The 19,205-nt window shown below is 42.0% G+C and overlaps 1 protein-coding gene across 2 annotated transcripts in view; it reads left to right on the top strand.

Annotated features, from left to right (window-relative positions):
- Positions 1–17,428, top strand: part of ASAP3 (ArfGAP with SH3 domain, ankyrin repeat and PH domain 3) — a 112,258-nt gene extending 94,830 nt beyond the window's left edge. Inside the window, exons 20-25 of one of the 2 annotated variants that reach the window (XM_040424298.1) lie at positions 4,454–4,521; positions 4,602–4,703; positions 11,580–11,769; positions 12,108–12,279; positions 12,366–12,484; positions 14,558–17,428. In XM_040424298.1, the coding sequence (XP_040280232.1) occupies positions 4,454–4,521; positions 4,602–4,703; positions 11,580–11,769; positions 12,108–12,279; positions 12,366–12,456 (623 nt within the window). In that variant the 3' untranslated portion in view covers positions 12,457–12,484; positions 14,558–17,428. The remainder of the gene's footprint in view (positions 1–4,453; positions 4,522–4,601; positions 4,704–11,579; positions 11,770–12,107; positions 12,280–12,365; positions 12,485–14,557) is intronic. The other variant, XM_040424297.1, reaches the window with a different exon arrangement.
- Positions 17,429–19,205: the final 1,777 nt, after the last annotated feature.

Consider the following 19,205-nt stretch of genomic DNA (forward strand, 5'->3'; position numbering starts at 1 on the left):
AAAACCATATTGAATAATGAAGATTACAGAAGTACTACATGTCTATAGCTCAGTATACTGATAACAACTCATTACCAGCATGTACTGGAAATGATAATTATCACAAAAGTGACCTGCTCAAATACCACCAGCCTAAAAAACAAAAAATCACAGACACATCTTTTTTTTTTTAATGACAACCCAGGAAAAAAGTTGTCTATTTTTATGGACTGTCCAGGACTTTCTGTATGTTGGCAATGTCTATAACATGCTGCTACGTTTTCTTGGTGGCAGGTTCCCTTTAAGACTGCATTGTACTCCACTAAACTTTAACCTTGACTACCTTCCTTTCTGGGCTGCAATTTAGGCTACTTTCACACCTGCGTTAGGTGCGGATCCGTCTGGTATCTGCACAGACGGATCCGCACCTATAATGCAAACGCTTAGAACCGTTCAGAACGGATCCGTTTGCATTACCATGAACAAAAAAAATATATATATATTTTTTTTTTTGTTCATGATAATGCAAGTGGATCCGTTTTGACTTTACATTGAAAGTCAATGGGGGACGGATCCGTTTGAAAATTGAGCCATACTGTGTCAACTTCAAACGGATCCGTCCCCATTGACTTACATTGTAAGTCTGGACGGATCCGTTTGCCTCCGCACGGCCAGGCGGACACCTGAACGCTGCAAGCTGCGTTCAGGTGTCCGCCTGCTGAGCGGAGCGGAGGACAAACGGTGCCAAACTGATGCATTCTGAGCGGATCCGCATCCACTCAGAATACATTAGGGCTAGACGGATCCGTTCGGGGGCGCTTGTGAGAGCCTTCAAACGGAGCTCACAAGCGGAGCCCCGAACGCAGTGTCAATTAGATAAGGAGATACATTATGGATATTCCTTTAGCCTGACCATATGCCATGACTGTGTACTTTTAGCTGTGTAATGAGAACATTGGATTCCGTTTGGCCTGCTGAGTACAATGTGCTGGGTGGATTGTTTGTTAGAACTGTAATCAAATACAGATGCCTGTAATATTTGCCATTTTGCTCATGTTCTTCTGACACTCATGTAACAGGCCTTCATTTAAAGAGGACCTGTTATCTTTCCCTAAGTGCCTATTTTAGTAAATACTTATATTCCTCATGAAATTCTGGATCACCTTTTTTTAAAAATCTGCAGTGTGAAGTTTCTCTGTTATTACTCCTATAAAAAAATATTGACAAGAAGGTGTTACCATTCCCCTTGTCTGTACGGCCATTCCTATACAGCCACTGGCCAGTAATTGCTGACAGAGGAAACAGACTGTTTAGTGAGAGCTGACTGGTTATCCTGGAAATGATAGTGATCACCTGTCCTCAGGATAGATCATCGTTATCACATTGGTGGGGGCCCCTGGCACCCCTGCCAATCTGCTGTTCCAGGAAGGCACCGTGCTCACCAGAGCTCTGGTCAGCGCTGTGGACTCCCAGGAACTTACCAAACACAGAGCCTTACGTATTGCATCTCAGGCCAATTCACTTCAGTGGGGCTCAGCTGCAACGGTGTACGGTGACGTCACATGGCCTAGGAAGAGGCTGCGGCACTCAATATTTTTTCCTGGAAAACCCCTTTAACTTAATTTTCTTAGTTATGAAACTACCTACTATACTTTTATTTCAGTTTTCAAGACCTCTGCTTTCTGTTAGAAAATTTGAACAATCCTCTGTGAGATTGAGTCTGAGTTTTACAAGCCTTGGCGGCTGCATGTGGCCAAAGCATTTTCTTACAGAGCAATGTCTAATCTGGACAACTGGCTAATTCTGTGAGAAGTATGAGGTCCTCAATGAATTTTACCTCTGGATGTTAAAGTGTATCTGTTGTTTCACTGTACATGAGGGATAACAATATTCCTATCCATTATATCACATGTATCTGGCATTTTTTAGCAGTTTTTGTAAGCTAGTGGGCAGCACTAGCAAGGATCATGTCTGCCCATACACAGGTCATGGAGAAACAGGAGATTCTGCTTTCTCTCTGTAGCAGAACCTCAGAAACAGCAGTTATAAAGGACTTTACACAGCAGAACTGAGCAGTCACCAGTAACCTCCCCTCTAAACTGTTAGCTTAGACACATAACCATGGCTCACCTGATTAGAACACTGCTATTTTATTTTGTCAATCCGAGGCTCAGTCCCTGGGTTATGATGCTTTTTATTAACATGCAAATTATGCCTTTGGTGCAATGAAGGCATCACCATTGCTCTTCTTGCACCCAAGCTCCACCCGTTTCTGTGTCCAGCCCCTCTCTAGCTCCTTTGATTGACAGGACAAAGAAGTGACAAAGCAGCTAGGGAGGAGCTGGCCAAAGAAAGTAGTGGAGCTTGCACCAAAGGCTTAAAATGAATATTAAAAAGTATCATAACTAGGAAATGGAGGCTCGGATTAACAAAAGAAAGACAGCCTTTTAATCAGGTGAATCACATTTATGTGTCTATGCAAACCGCTTGAAATGGAGGTCGCTGGTGACAGATTCCTTTTAATTGTAAATCCAGTGGTTGCTTAATACAGTAAATCAGGTACTAGCAAGCGGCAGTCTCTCTGTGTCAGCGCTTGTCGCCAGCAGCCTCTCCCTGCTCCTTCTTTCCTCTCCACAGACTTCTATGTAATCTGATCCTTCATTGAGCAGACAGACTGTCTTCACTGAAGAAGGATCTAAGTTAAAGCCCTTTACGCTGTTCCGTTGAGCAGACGATTGTTGGGAAGGAAGCGTGCTTGTCAGTGGAAGAGACTGCTACATTTCCATGCTCGTCCCCATACAGAATCATTGTTTGCCAGCAGCAGAGGCTGTTAAGACAGCGTGATCTGCTACTAGCAAACGATGATTTAGGTGACAGCACCAATGACCCTATAACCTTTTGCTCGTTCATCAGGTAATTGGCAGCACCTTTACACCGGCAGATTATCGCTAACAAGCGTTTGTACAAATGCTTATTAGCAATAATCTGCCCAGCCAATGCTCTTTTTAGTGAAGGTGGGTGGGGGAGGGGAGCAGGAGAAGAGTCTGATAAGAGGCGAAGGAAGCATATTTCTCGAATGACATAAATTACAAAATTTCTTATATTCGTCTAAACTAATCATTTATGGAAAAAATGAAATATCTGACTGTGACTGTGAAATGAATAGCTGCCCCTAGCTTTCCTTGGCTATAACAGCTGACTGCCAGAGACGGACCCAGACATGCAGTGTTTTACAAAACAGTATTTTAAGGATAATGGGACAGACTTAATGAGAATGCACTAGAGTTCTGTTCCACATTTACTATACGTTTCAGCCACTTTTTGTAGCTTGCACTGCAAGTGAGTGTGGCTTAGTGGGAAAGGGGTGTGATTTAGCAGAAAAGGTGTTGCAACACTGTGTGCCAAAATTGTGTCAAAACTATAGTGCAATAAAGTGCAATAAACTGGACAGTCTAAAGATGCACCATATTTATCATCCAGTATCAGCCACTGTGATATATCTGGCACATGCGTAGACTGTCTAGTCTATGTTTAACCGTCTAAATCTGCCCCAATGTATCTTGCTACAGTTTTCCATTTCAAAAGGATGTAATAAATTATAAAAAGAGCTGCCAAACCAATATATTCTATCACATAGTACTGTAGTTTGACATAAACTAAATGCAGACCTGAATAACCACTGGATACAACAGCTGGAACCCATCTGAGCAACATTGTCTTGTAGAGTATCCTGAAGATGAGAACATTCATTGTAATAGTAATTTGTGTATAAAAAGTACATCCCATTGTACTGGCCATTGATGTAAAACAATGGTATCAGAATAATATAATAGTAAGATGGTGGATTGACTTTCTGGCATAATGATACTGCAGGTTTCTGTGGAAACTGTATACCAATATAATGCCAAAATATGACCTGACCTTTAAGTAACTGCAGGAAATGCCATATTAGCACTGTACTGCCTATTCAGTAGATCTTATCTACCACATGGACATTACTAAACCCATAATGTTAAAGAAACACAAGCTAAATGATGTCTGGCTATCCAGGGTTTTCACTAATCGTTTTTGTGTTACATATACAGTTTCAGTCACAATAATGGATGTTGGATAATGAAATATGTCAGTGCTGTCCAAGAATTACAATATACAGGACTTAATTAGAGTTTTTTTAGGCCAAAGTGCTTGGAACCCTCTGAAAGGCTGGAAGCCAGAAAAATAGTTTTAAAGGGTCTGGCAACTGGCCCAAGACTTGTGTTGAGCAGGCCTTTGGCGTAGAACTTTTAGTTTGGAGCTGGAAATGGTATTGAAGGTTAGACACACTAATATCGATGGGCTGACAATAGAGAAGACGTGGTTGAAGAACACGTGACTTGTATGTTGCTTCTGAGAATACAGATATCAGGATGTAATTATTACGTTATTGACATACTTACTATATCTCTTAACTCATCTGCCTCTTGTCTTTTGGCAGTCAACCATGCGGGATTAACTCCATTGATGTTGGCTCAGACTCTTAAACACTTAGAATGCGAAGAGCTGGTAAGTTGCCATAAGAGGTATTTTTTTTATTCTTGTCTAGAATAAGGTTCATATTACAGTTATGTTGTAATTGGTTACAGCTGGAAAGAGCAGGAGATGGGAGCTTTAATATTGAACTGGATTTTGACTGGTTCCACATAGAAGAGGAAGTAAGCAACAGTGATGAGGACGATGGAGAAAAGGTAAGTGCTGTCTTCTAGAACACCCTTTTGCTCCCACACAGTAATAATACCCCTTTTCAGTCCCTACTTAGTAATAAAGCCCACTATTTTGCCCTTTACAAAGTAATAATGCCCCATTTGTGTCCTCTACTCAATATACAAAAACATATTTGTGCCCCTTAGAAAGTAATAATGTCCCCTGTCTGTCCCTAGAAAGTAATCATGCCTTCTATGTGCACTCTAGGATGTAATAATAACCTCTTTTTTGCTATACAGTACTGATGCCACCTTGAAAGTAATAATGCCCATTGTATGTCCTTTTGAAGGGAATATTGACTACTGAGTGCCTCCATAGAAATAGTAACTCCTCAAGTTCTCCTCTTAAAAAGTAATAGTGCCCATTTAAAAAGTAAAACTGCCCTCTCAATGTCCCCTTAAAAGTAATAATGCCCCTGAGTCCCACAAAACAAAAACTTTCACTTTTGTGCTACAGAATTTTTTTTTTTTACCTCTTTTACCCTGCAGAGCTACTGGCTCAGCACAGACAGCACAATTTAGTGACTCGATCAAAGAGTTCTGCACAAGACAGAGAATGATAGGGTAGTCAAAATTACCACTCATCTGTGGATCAATTGTATCAGACAAAAAGTCTGGGATGCCCCTGCACAATATCGATACTTTACATTCGGGATATAGGTAGAAGGTGTATGCTTTGCCCCCAAAATGTATACCGTTATACTTGCATAGCTATAGAGGGTGCAACAGTAGTAGTTTCAAGCCCTTCTGCCACATATGAAGACTAGGGATGAGCGAACTTCATATTTTGAAGTTTGTGTTCGGGTTGGGGTATATGCTGAATTGCGTTATGGATTCCGTTACCATGGACCATAACACAATTCCATAACGGAATGCCTTTAGAGGCATTTTATTATTCATTCCGTCATAATAGAAGTCTATAGCCAGCATAACAGATCCGCCCCGTTTCCGTTATTCTGGAGTCCTCTCCTGCATAATGGAAACCGGACGGATCCGTTATTCTGGCCATAGACTTCTATTATGACGGAATGAATAATGGAATGTTTCTAAAGGCATTCCGTTATACATTTCGTCATGGAATTGCGTTATGGTCCATGGTAACGGAATTCATAAGGCAATTCACATTATACCACAACCCGAACACGAACTTCAAAATATGAAGTTCCCTCATCCCTAATGAAGACACCAGGATTATAAATACCGCATGGTAGATGAAAGGCCCCGATGCAGAATTTGCTATTAAACCCTGAAGGTTCATTGAAAAGCTTCTGGCATTTTGTTGCCCTTTCAGCCAGTTTTCCCCCGTAAGACATTCAGTACAGTATCTATGCCTATTATTGTATAAGAAATACTCTTAACTGAAATAACCAACCAGATATGTTCCTATGTCTCTATTTACCTCTGTACAAAGCTTGTAAAATCTCGGTTCCACATTCAAGCCCCATCAAAAACAAATCTAAAATGACCTAAATTATCCCCAATGATGAATGGATGTTTCCCTTACTTTGAGAACTGTCACTTCATACTGCACTTCAAAAAAAAAAAAAAAAAAAGTGGAGGTGTTGCCATGGGAACAAGTCATATTCCAGGTAATTCAGTTTTGGGTTAAAAAAGCAAGTTTTGTTCTGATTGGTCGCTATGGGCAATTCCTATACTTTTCCTGTATGTACACTTCATGAATAAAGCCATGCAGTCTTCAGCATTTAATTGCCTTGATCCTTGACACTTATCTTGTTGCTGTTGTTAAATGCTGTTGTTAAATGTATTAAATGTTGATTTACCTTACGGTAAAAGCTTACACTGGCGCTGGTAGGTAGAAATGTGACACATAAAATACAGTGGCTGGATGAATATTCCGCTATAGTAAAAGGTGGATGTCAATTGACGATCCAATGAATTAATCGCCGCAAAGATAATTACCTTTTCTCTGGATGTGGGCTGGAGAAATAGTCTAAGTTCTTTAAATATTTGCACGGTTCCCGTTCCTGTATGTAGAGGGGTGTGAAGAGAGGCAAAACTTCACTGCTCACCTGCTAGCATTCACACTGCTCCGGCCGGTAGCTGTGTGGTGCGAGGGAGCAGACTATGGGTTTGGCGTCCAGGATTTTCTGTGCGTGTGACGTCACCGCGAAGTACTACTGGTGCTCCCAGAGATCAAAGTTCATCCGACGCGTTTCTGAGCCGTCGGGCTCCTTCATCAGGGATGGTCTGACCCTTCAAGTCTGGGAGTTATATAGGCGTCCTGGTTGCCAAGGCAACACCTACTCTTATCACACACAGGGAGAGAGAAAAAGAGGAGAGGGGAAAGAGCCCAGAAAATAGTTCCACAGCGGCTACAATATGCAGATTATGCAAATTCACTGAGGAACAAAACGTTCACTGAAAAGCAAAAAGTTCGATTTCATGATTGAGTCCATTTGGGGAGATGGGAGGAGCTTACCATCTTCCCCAGTGGAGAGCTCGGTGCGGGTCTGGTCCTCTGGAAACGTTTTATTGATGATGTCATTTTTATCTGGCGCGGTGATGAATTATCTCTTATCCAATTTTTAACTAATATTAATAAAAATGATTTTTATCTGAATTTTACAGCTAGTTATAATAAAGTATCTATTGATTTTTTAGATCTCACCATATTTATAGAAAACGTCTCACTCAAAACTAAGACCTATCATAAGCCTACGGATACAAATAGTTTCATTCCGATAATCAGTTGTCATCTAGCTACCTGGCTCACAAATATCCCTTATAGCCAGTATATACGAGCACAAAGAAATTGCTCAAATGAGGTGGATTTTGTAAAAGAGATAGACCAGCTGAACAGTAAATTTCAAGAAAAAGGCTACAAACTAACAGATTTACAACCTACAATAGACAAGGTAAAACAATTAAACCGTAATCTTCTACTAAAAGAGAACAAATACGGAACAGATTTGACAACAATAAATACAAATAAAGAGGATTTTAATATTCCTCTTATTACTAGATACAGTACAGGAGCAGGGAATTTTAGGAAAATCATTAGGCGTTATTGGGATATCCTAAAACAGGATAGTCTAATGGGTGACAAAATTCCATCAAAACCTAAATTTATTTTTAGAAAAGCCCCAAATTTAAATACCCTTATTGCTCCATCCACCAAGTCTAACAGTTTAATTAATAGGATCAGTCACAATGGAATGGGTTTCTTCCCTTGCAAAACATGCCGAAATTGCAAAATCACTAGAGACCATACAAAAAAAAAACATAAAAGCCTTAAATACATTTCAAATAAAAAACTTCATTACCTGCAATACGAGAGGAGTGATTTATTTTATTAAATGTCCCTGTGACAAATTGTATATAGGCAGAACAAAACGTTTACTAAAAACCAGGATAAGTGAGCATGTCAGAAACATAATTAAAAAATTTGACGGACATCCCTTATCTAGACACTATCAACAACATCATGCGGCAAAATTTCGGGGCTCTATCTTTGGAGGCTTGGAAAAAGTGATGGAAGACAAAAGGGGCGGCAATTTCATCAAAAAAAATGTCCAGAGCGGAAAGCAGCTGGATATTTAAATTAAACAGCCTAGCCCCAAATGGACTCAATCATGAAATCAAACTTTTTGCTTTTCAGTGAACGTTTTGTTCCTCAGTGAATTTGCATAATCTGCATATTGTAGCCGCTGTGGAACTATTTTCTGGGCTCTTTCCCCTCTCCTCTTTTTCTCTCTCCCTGTGTGTGATAAGAGTAGGTGTTGCCTTGGCAACCAGGACGCCTATATAACTCCCAGACTTGAAGGGTCAGACCATCCCTGATGAAGGAGCCCGACGGCTCAGAAACGCGTCGGATGAACTTTGATCTCTGGGAGCACCAGTAGTACTTCGCGGTGACGTCACACGCACAGAAAATCCTGGACGCCAAACCCATAGTCTGCTCCCTCGCACCACACAGCTACCGGCCGGAGCAGTGTGAATGCTAGCAGGTGAGCAGTGAAGTTTTGCCTCTCTTCACACGCCTCTACATACAGGAACGGGAACCGTGCAAATATTTAAAGAACTTAGACTATTTCTCCAGCCCACATCCAGAGAAAAGGTAATTATCTTTGCGGCGATTAATTCATTGGATCGTCAATTGACATCCACCTTTTACTATAGCGGAATATTCATCCAGCCACTGTATTTTATGTGTCACATTTCTACCTACCAGCGCCAGTGTAAGCTTTTACCGTAAGGTAAATCAACATTTAATACATTTTGCATCCTGGGCGTCAGCAGCAAAGCCCATTATTTACACTGTGCAGCGGACCTCCAACTATAGGTTGGTAGATTTCTTTGTATGGGAGTGTTTTTGATTTTCTCTGTAATGTTGTTAAATGTAGTTTAACAATTTCTTTTAGTCCCTATTTCTTGTAATTATGCACTTAGGGGGTGATTAACCCCTTAAGTACCGGGCCCATTTTCGTTTTTGCACTTTCCCATTTTATCTCCCCACATTCTAGTAGCTATAACTTTTTAACGTTTCCGTGAGGGCTTATTTTTTTTTATTTTTAATGGCACTGTTTAATTTACCATGTCTTGTATTGAAAAACAGGGGAAGAAATGTTGAGGTGAATTGAAAAAACCCCACAATTCTGACAAGGTTTTTGGGGTTTTGATATTACGGCATTCACTGTGCACTAAAAATGATATGACATCCTTGTTCTATGGTTCAGTTCGATTACGGCTATGCCAAATTTGTATAGTTATTTTTTTTCCTTTTCTACTTTTGACAAAATAAAAACCTTTTAAAAAATCTAAATTTTCTTTGCCATCTTTGACTGCCATAACATTTTAATATTTTCGTCCACGGAGGTGTATGAGGGGATGTTTTTTGCTGGACAAACTGTAGTTTTCATTGGAACCATTTTTGGGGTACATACAACTTTTGATCACTTTTTGGGGAAGATAAGGTGACCCAAAAATGGCGAATTACGTTTTTTTGTTTTTTTTTTTCATTACGGCGCCCAGGAAAAATATTTTTACATTTTAATAGTCCCTTGTCCTATTCACTATAATAGAAATCTATTATGGTGAATGGTATTCTGCCCCTCAACCTGCTTAGCAGGCAGATTACCATGACAGGCTGGGGAACCTTCATCAGGACCCAGGCTGTCATGGTAACCAATCGGAGCCCCGCAAAGGCAGAGGGAGCCGCATGCCTCTGCCTAACCTCACAGATGCTGTGATTTCTATTGAACGTGGCATCTGAGGGGTTAAATGACCAGTTTCAGCATCATTGTGGCCGGGTGCCGCTGTATGCAGCCGGCACCAACCGCATATGGAGCGGGCTCGGCACAGCAGCCCGCTCCATACATGCCCTCAGCCATTATGACATACAGGAACATCACGGTTGCTGAAGGGGTTAATCATCACCTGTACACCTGAATACTGGCATCTGAATGTCCGCTAAATATGATGCACACCCCCCACAAAATGTTGCCACTTTTTTTTTTTTTAGCCCTACTCGCTACTTTTTCAAAAACTGGGTGGAGCGGGTAGCACATTTATTATAAGCTATGCCAGGAATCTCTTGCAGGTTGTATCTGAAATCTACACTAGCTCTTTTACTGGTGTAATTTCAGTTCTGGCACGCAAACCTGCACGGATGTGTGCCTCTGACGTCAGTGGGGGATAGATTTAAGGGGTATTCCCATCTTAGACATGGTGGCATATCGCTAAGATCCTTCGTTTAACTCCATCGTTTTGGGAGCCCCTTTCTGGAGATAGGTGCAGGACCAACATCTGGAACCTGCTCCTATCTGACATTCTATACATATCCTAACAATATGCCATCAATGTCTGAGATGGGCCAACCTCTTTAAGGATGAACAATAAAACGCCAGTCTTCATGAAGCTGTCTGGGTTTTAGTACGTGATGGCCTACCCTCAGGATAGGCCATCACTAACTGATCAGCAGGGTTCCAACACTCCACACACCTGGGTGTAGCTCTGTCACTGGAAGTCTGCACTGAAACTACACAGCTCCACCAGCCTGGTCGTGGCAGTGCTTAGTAAAGCCATGATAACCCCTTTAATAAATGTCCCTCTTATTGTATGTGGTCTGTTGAACATTGTATATGTTAGTAATGACAGTTAGGCCTCTTGCACACGACCTTATGCCCTCCGAGATATACGGTCCGTGAGCGGGCCATATGTCCCGGAGCGGCATTGATTGTGCGCACGGGATCACACAGCATCATAGATTTCAATGATGCTGTGGACGTTGGGCGCATTGTCCTGCACACGCTCACGGACCGTAAATCTCGGAGGGCATACGGTCGTGTGCAAGAGGCCTTAATGAGAAGATTTCCATACATCCTACGTCATGACAATCTCAAGATGTTGATGATATTGCTAGCAATTGTTAGATTGAATGGTAGCGGCCTGTCATGTTACGTGGGCTTACTGTTTTTATGTATTTTTTGTGTTCTACTGGAAAGGAAGTTGTGTGGCTAATAACTGCATGGTTCAAGGCTGTCTTGAACAATGAATCAATGAAATTATCCTTGGTAAACATTTTCATGGTGTTTAGAGCACAGTTTGTCCATATTTTGATAAAATAATTGCATTACTTAATTTCCTAATCCAGTCTGAGTCATGCATCAGAACAGTCTATCCTTCTGCTGACAATTGTATGAGGATGGAAGCTGTAGGGATAATCTTTGTGACAGTGACCGTATCAATAAATGATTGTCATACAACATGAAAATGTTTCTGTGGTCAGATAGGAATGGAAACCTTTCACTGTGCTATGCGTTTCGGTGTAGAGAAGTGTAAAAGAGTTCTGTGAAGTGGATTTATGAGTTTTTTCATCTTCTCTCTGCTGTTTACTTGTAGCTGAGCCCATTATACCCAAATCCTGTGTTGCCTTCAGCAGTCAGATCCTACCAGAGACAAACTTCGATGGGATTGGACATCAGCAACAGAACTTATGAGACATTTCTTATTCCCTCCAAACCACCACCACCTCATAGATCCTGGAGTGTGGAGATGCCACCACCACTGCCTGCCAAAACACATAGTCGTAGTAAGTACCTTTCTCATTAAAAAAGCTTTGAGGCTTCATATTTGGTGGATCCTGTTGAAATTGGCAGTCAAAAATCTAGTGTCTATAGCTAGCTTTGGAAACATACAAGGATTTCTATTATCTTGTAAACCAGTCCATCAATCTGCCATTTCTGCTACTGTTTCCATTTTTTGCTTGTTATTATACTTTTTTTTCTTCTTCATTTTATTGTAGTAGAGTAGCAAGATGATTGAACTCAGAAAGAAGCAGCAGAAAACAAGGAGATGTGGACATTAGCGTTAAAAGGGTATTCTGGTTTTGCACTCAGAACGTCATCATCTCTTTTCCATCCTTTCCAGAAGCCCATGAGTTTTCTTGGCACACCCCAGTCACTTTGGACCGCCCTCTCAGCGTTTCTTCCTGCCCACCTGGTGGAGGGGATTGGGAGGGAGTTTCAGAAGTGGGATTGCAGCGTCGGTCATCTGAGCCTCCACGATATACGTCAGATTCTCATGGCCATACACACAGCAGGTAAGACCAGTACTGTCACTACTCTTGTTATCGTTACTAGTTTATTATTATATTTTTTTTATTTCACATCTTTCTTGTTATTTTAGTTTAGGCATGGATGGAGTAAAGTCTTACAGAAGAGTGAAATGTTCTCAGAATGTGGAAAGTTCAACACAAGCTAGACCTCCATTACTGTAGACAACCCAGTACCGTGGATATTTCATAGGTGTGGACAGTAAAAAAGATTTAAAAAAAGGGGCCTAATGCACACAACCATGTGGCATGCATATGTAGCAGAGTTAACAGTCAGTCACAATGCGTTAGCTAGATGTGATAACTCGCCAAGTGTGTGTGTGTTAACATAGACTTGCATAAGAGGTACTGTATACAGTATTATGCAGCACTCCATACCGCTCTCAGCGCACTCTGTGTTCTCCTCAGCAGCACAGGGGAGAAAGAAGCAGTTTCTCCCTCCCCCCTGTGCCGCTGCTGCCGCTGCCACCAGTGAAGAGAGAGGGGCGCCACCAATGAAAGTAAACGTTTAATACAAATCCAGGAGGCGAATGCTGGCGGGGAGCTGCGATCAGCGGCAGTTAACTCCTCAGATGCCGCACCCCCCTCTTTCCCAGTATTAAAATCATTGGTGGCGCAGTGCGCCCCCTGCCCTCAACCCCCACAGTATTAAAATCAATGGTGGCGCAGTACGGCCCCTCCCCCTCAACCCTCCAGTATTAAAGTCATTGGTGGCACAGTGCGCCCCCCAGTATTAAAATCATTGGTGGCAGTGGCCACAGGGTCCCCTCTCCCCTCCTTCTCATTGGTGGTGCCAGTGGCAGCTTCTGATCGGAGCCCCAGCAGTGTAATCCTCGGTCTCTGATCGGTTACCATGGCAGCCAGGACGCTACTGAAGCCCTGGCTGCCATGGTAACCTCCCTGCTGCTGTGTGTACAAAGCACAGGGCAGCTGGGAGAGTGTGAAGTCCTATTCTCCCTAATAGAGCTCTATCAGGGTGAATAGGACAAGGGATTAAAAGATCCGAGGTTCTAGCCCCTAAGGGGGGAAATAGTTATTAAATAAAAAGTTTTTTTTTAAAAGTAAAAAAAAAACATCAAAATATTAGGTATAAATCACCCCCTTTCCCAATTTTACATATAAAATATATAAACAAATAAATAAACATATTGCCACATCCGAAAAGTCCAAACTAAAAAATGTCCTATGCGGTGAACACCGTAACAGAAAAAAATAAAAATAAAAACTGTGCGATTCGCTATTTTTTTTGTGACCTTGTCCCCCCAGAAAATAGCATCGGACTGTTCTGTTATGGGCTGGATGTTCCATAAAATGCGGAATGCATGCAGCTTTTTTGGGTGTTTTATTTTTTTTCACGTGGTATCGAGGTATCGAAACCGAATAAAAAGTTTGGTATCGAAACAACTCTACTCCATACACAGTTCTGTATATGATTTATAATAAGAGCAGGCAGGAAAAAAAATTCAAACTGTACTTTACATTGATACACAGGTACACATTGGTATCCATATGCACAGATCTGAGTCTCCATTGCCTTCTATGATGAAAATCTTTATAACGTCTTATACAGCATGCTGTGATTTACTTTCATAAAGTATCAGTACAATGTCACTCAGATCTATGGAAACCTCCATGTGATAATGTCTGCAGGAGCTGCTAACAGACTGCTGTGATAGTTAGAGGAGCACATTTATTAAGAGCGGTGTTTTAGACGCCGTTCTTAATATCACCTAGAGCTGGGGGTGGATCCGCCGGAGCTATGTAGAGGTGTCGAACTCTTCGTAACTTCAGCGGACCCACCGCTGCTTCTAAATGTAAGACACCTTCCTTGCTGTCTTACATTCAGACCCTTTTCTACACCTGAAACAGGCGTAGAAAATGCTAAATGAGACGGGCGTGCCGGCCCATCCGCACCTGCACCCCACTCACTTTTTTAGAGCAGGCGTGAGTGGGGAGAAATTGTATAGGCGTATTTCAGCTTAATAAATGACCCCCATAGTTCATAGCAATACACTGAGTAATATGATGGTTGTGCACATACGTGCAACAATATGAGATAAACAGATTTTCAAGGGAAACATTGCATGTAGTTTGCAAGACGACAACTCTAACACGACAATCATGTAGCATGAAAAAGTATGTGTAGAAATGTCAGTTTAATATATGGGATTGTGAGAATCAAGGAAGCATCTGATATGTGCATCTTATTACCTGTAGTCCTGTTTGTTACTTTCACAGTATTATATCATCCTTTTTATGTGTTCAGTTGCCGCTTTCATCATGAAGTTATCCTCGTATCACAGCTTCATATATTATGCTCCAGTGCAGAATAAGATATGAGTACCAGGGGAAAACTGTTATTATCCTTTATTTATATCCTGCAGGCTAATCGCAGACGCTGGAAAATGTAAACCGTTTAACAATATTCAAATGTGCGCCACCCAAACGGATAACAATTTGAGCGTGTGCACTCCTGACCCATACTGGATGTTTCCTGCTGGAATCTGACAGAAGATAGCATGGTCGCTTAGAATTTTACTTTTTCACCCTTTTTTCACATGCTCGTGTCATTGCTGTGGATTCAAGATACTCACAGATGCCATATATGTATGGATTTATGATTTCTCCTCTTGAGTTAAATGTCGGAATCCTATATTTGACTGATGAACTAGATGATGCAGTCCTACAACCATTTCTCATCACCCGACTGACTATTGGACTATAGTATAGATATCGACCACTTCATCATTATAGGGTCACTAACCAGAAAGAAAATATCTTTTTCATGAATTTTATCTGTCTTTGAGGAATCTATTCATTTTACATGTTTGTGTTATGCACATTAGGGCAGGTTTATTATTACTGTTATACCAACAAGTCTGTGATGTGTGAGACCTAGTATCACTCATAGTAATGTGAGGTCTACAACTAGCACGTTATGCGTGTTATCTGTGTGTTCAGACAAGTCATTTTTCGTGCCATAGAGCCTTAGCCTAAATCAAAAATTGAGTTTTGTAGTTGGAATCCAGATCAGACAGCTTCTGATCTGCCAGAAAATGCTAAATAACTGATCCTTTTTGTAGCATAAGTTATGATCAGTTGTCAGAGATCAGTTTATTTTTGATGCGAGAAAATGTACTGCATGCAGTGACACAAACTGATGCCGACTGGTCATAACTGATGCAAAAAAATGGATCAGTTATTTTTAGTGCAATTTGATGATAACTGAGCACAACTGATGGTTAAATTTAGGGCTCATGCACACGGCTGTAGCCGTAGTCCACAGATCCGCAAAACACGGATACCGGCCAAGATCCTTCCACCATTTTTTTATTTTTTTTATTCCTCCAGAAATGTCATATGCTTGTTCGCAAAACGGAGAAGGATAGGACATGTTCTATATATTTTTGCGGGGCTGCGTAATGGACTTACAGATGTGGACAACATATGAGTGTGCTGTTCGCATCTTTTGTGGTCTCTTTGAGATGCGGAAAAATTGCGGATTGGATGCGGACCAAAACTATGGTCTAGTGCATGAGCCCTAATGCTCAGTTCACTTCATCGTTTAGCTTTCTGTTCTTCTGATCCATCATTAGAACAGAGAAAAACAGATCCTTAGGGAGCATTCACACGACCGTGTGAAGCCCGTGCCCGTATTGCGGTTCTATCAAAGATCAGTTATTTTTGAAGGGAGAAAGTCCTGCAAGCAAAATAAAGGATCCTTTTTTTTTTTTTTTCTGCTCCTTTCTGTTCTTCTGACGGATCAGAAAAAACGGAAAGCTAAATGGTGGTGTGAACTCAGCCTAAAGTGGATCAGGGCTCATTCACATCAGTTATAGGAGCAGAACGAAAATAACGTAAATGGGCCGGATTCGCCACATAAATGACGTGAACGGAACCTGACACATCCCATTGACTGTAATGAGATCCATTCGGTTTCCGTTCAGGAGAACATTTTTTTAATGAGCCTTCCAGTCAGATGTGACATACCATTGGTTATTTTTCATTTTTCTGTTCATCTGATGAATCAGAAGAACGGAAAGCTTAACACAGATGTGAAAGAGCTGTAAGCCATTGAAATATGAGAGCATTTCTAAATATTGCCATAGCAATTCTATTTCTAATGGTTCTGAAAGGGGAATATTGAACTGACAGAATGGTTTTCTAATGAGTATTTTATAAGACTAGAGATTATCTGCTGCAATTTAGAGGCCTTCAGCTGGCTGTGCAATAGTTCTCAGCCTGCTGCAGTTTTGACCCACAGCAATAAAATGAATATTACCCAACTGTCCCTGGTCAGCAGACATTTAATCAAACAGGGACTTGGATCTTTATATCGCTGATTCATGGCTAGCCTCCCTATGGCAATAAACAAGAATGCTTGGTTGTGAATAAAGCTTAGGGAAAATAGCCAATTGCCGAATCCCATCTATAGCCTGTGGGTAGCTTTACTTATTTAGGTTTCTTAAGGATATATTACACTGGCTGATGCTGGGCCAGATCATCGCTAACGAGCATTGATAGGAACACTTGTTAGCGATGATCTGGCAGTGTAATGCTGCCACTGATTGCTCATTCATCGGCCATGATCGGGGGTGCCTGCATGAACGACAGGATCACTCGTTCATTGGGTGATCGGCGGCACTTTTACATGGCCAGATTGTCCGGAAACTATTCTCAGGCTGTGTAAATGCACCTTTAGGACACAGAAGGTCCAGAGGAGGAATAAGGGCCTTTTGCATGGACTGATACAAAGGTCAATAAACGATTCGTAGCTGATTATTTCCCACTTCTGTGAGCTGCTGCTACATACATGAAGCAATCATCCCCTCTGTATGAGGATGAATGATCATTAATGCATTTGTTTGTCCCAAGACAGTTTATTGGTTTGGCAGCAGCACATCCCTGTTTACACAGGCAGGGGCTTACACAGATCTTATAGGACCCCACAGCAAACCTTACTATTGTCCACTCCCCCAAACCCAGTTTCCCAGTACGTATATTTGCTTTAATCACTCCCAGGGAACGTAGAATGCAAAGTGCGATGCCACAGATGTCTGAGCAAATTTTCATTTTATTATTAAAGGGGTTATGCCATGATCGATGTAAAAAAATAAAAATCCGACAACATATAGTACATGACAATACCTTTCTAACAAAGCTAGAAGCCCTGTACCTTATGTGGATCCAGAGATTTCCCCATTATTTGCTCGAATTGCTCTGCTAGATTATCTTCAGCCCTGCAGCGTTTACTGCTGGACACCCCTTGTCAGGGGCGTAGCTAAAGGCTCATGGGCCCTGGTGCAAGAGTTCAGCTTGGGCCCCCCATTCCCTTAGTGCTTGTTGGCAAGGGGCAGGGTAGCACATAGCCTTCCTGCTGCCAGAGGCAAACATTGAAAGGGCACCCCCTCATGCCAAATTGTTGACCTAACCCCTTCCCTCCAGCCAGAGGTGTAAATGGACCAGCATGCACTTTCTATAATGCCAGTGTCTTATGTGGCACAAGGGTTTTTGGGCCCCCTCAGGCTCCTGCGCCCGGTAGCGACTGCTACCTCTGCACCCCCTATAGCTACGCCCCTGCCCCTTGTCACATTGAAGGAAACCCAAATATTACCCTGTAACAATTTCTACCACTATGGCTACATCACATCACAGCAGATCCCAGGACCAGGTATTTGCCTGCATGTTTACCTGCTCCTGGCCAAATCCTTGCTCCCCTGTCACCTCCTCCTGATATCCCCGTGTTAGGCCTTATTCACACGTCCGTTGTTTCTTTCCTGATCTGTTCCGTTTTTTGCTGAACAGATCTGGACCAGATCTGGACCCATTAGTTTTCAATGGGTCCTGAAAAAAAACGGACAGCTCAATGTCAGATTTTTTTTCAGGACCCATTGAAAATGAATGGGTCCAGATCTGGTCCAGATCTGTTAAGCAAAAAACGGAACAGATCAGGAAAGAAACAACGGACGTGTGAATGGACCCTTACACTGTCCACTGCCTGGTCACATGTACCAGAGCCAGCAGAAGACTTCCTCATACCGTACCCACTGTGTCAGCACTGCATGGCACCACACACAAACACGCTTGCAGCCTGTGGCACTACAAGTTGCAGCCCTATTACCTCACAGAGGTCACAGTATTTCTTGAGAGAGAAGGCTTGTGTGACCACAGGAAACCTTCAGCCAGTTTCAGACTTCTTCCCCCACCCAGTGATACTCCTCGAGATTCCTTGAAATCCACCCTCACCTTCATGTCCCCGGCCTGGCACTTTGTGAGGCAGGAACATGCTCACGGGCCGTGACCTGTGTGCAGAGCTGGATAGGAAGAAGGTAACAGTGGCCGCTATGTGGCGATGCTACATGTTCCCCTACAATCCACACAGTAGCTTCCCTTCTCTCCAGTATAGTCAGCGTCTCCAGCTTCTCCCCGCCCAACGCACTTTTGAATAGTTCTTGTCCCCGCTGTTCCATCCAGATCCCTGCTGCATGGTATTGCCTGGGACTGGTCTGCGGCCTGGTGGTTGTGGATCACTACTCTATCAAATGTGTTTGGATCAGATTGCAGAGTAGAGGGGAGGTATTCCCTAATATCTTCACGGGGGATGTTCTCCCTCTGTCTTGTAATATATACAGCAGAAAGAAGATCCTACACATGATGTACAACAGGCTTTTCTGGCTGTGATGGTTCAGAACAAGTTATATACTGTATTTGATACAGTATCTGTATCTATTCTGTATATGTATTCTACAGTGTGCAGTGTAATGTTAAACTGTATTAGAGCCCAAAGATGACTCACCCGTCATTACATAATTTAAGACATTATCTGTCATCATTGAACTCCCTAGAACACAATGAGCTCAGTGCAGAATCGGAGAAGCTTTGCTAGCTTGAATTTTAATGTTTTATAAAAATGG

Source organism: Bufo bufo, chromosome 3 (genome assembly GCF_905171765.1).
Source record: "Bufo bufo chromosome 3, aBufBuf1.1, whole genome shotgun sequence".
NCBI classification, from domain to species: Eukaryota; Metazoa; Chordata; class Amphibia; order Anura; family Bufonidae; genus Bufo; species Bufo bufo.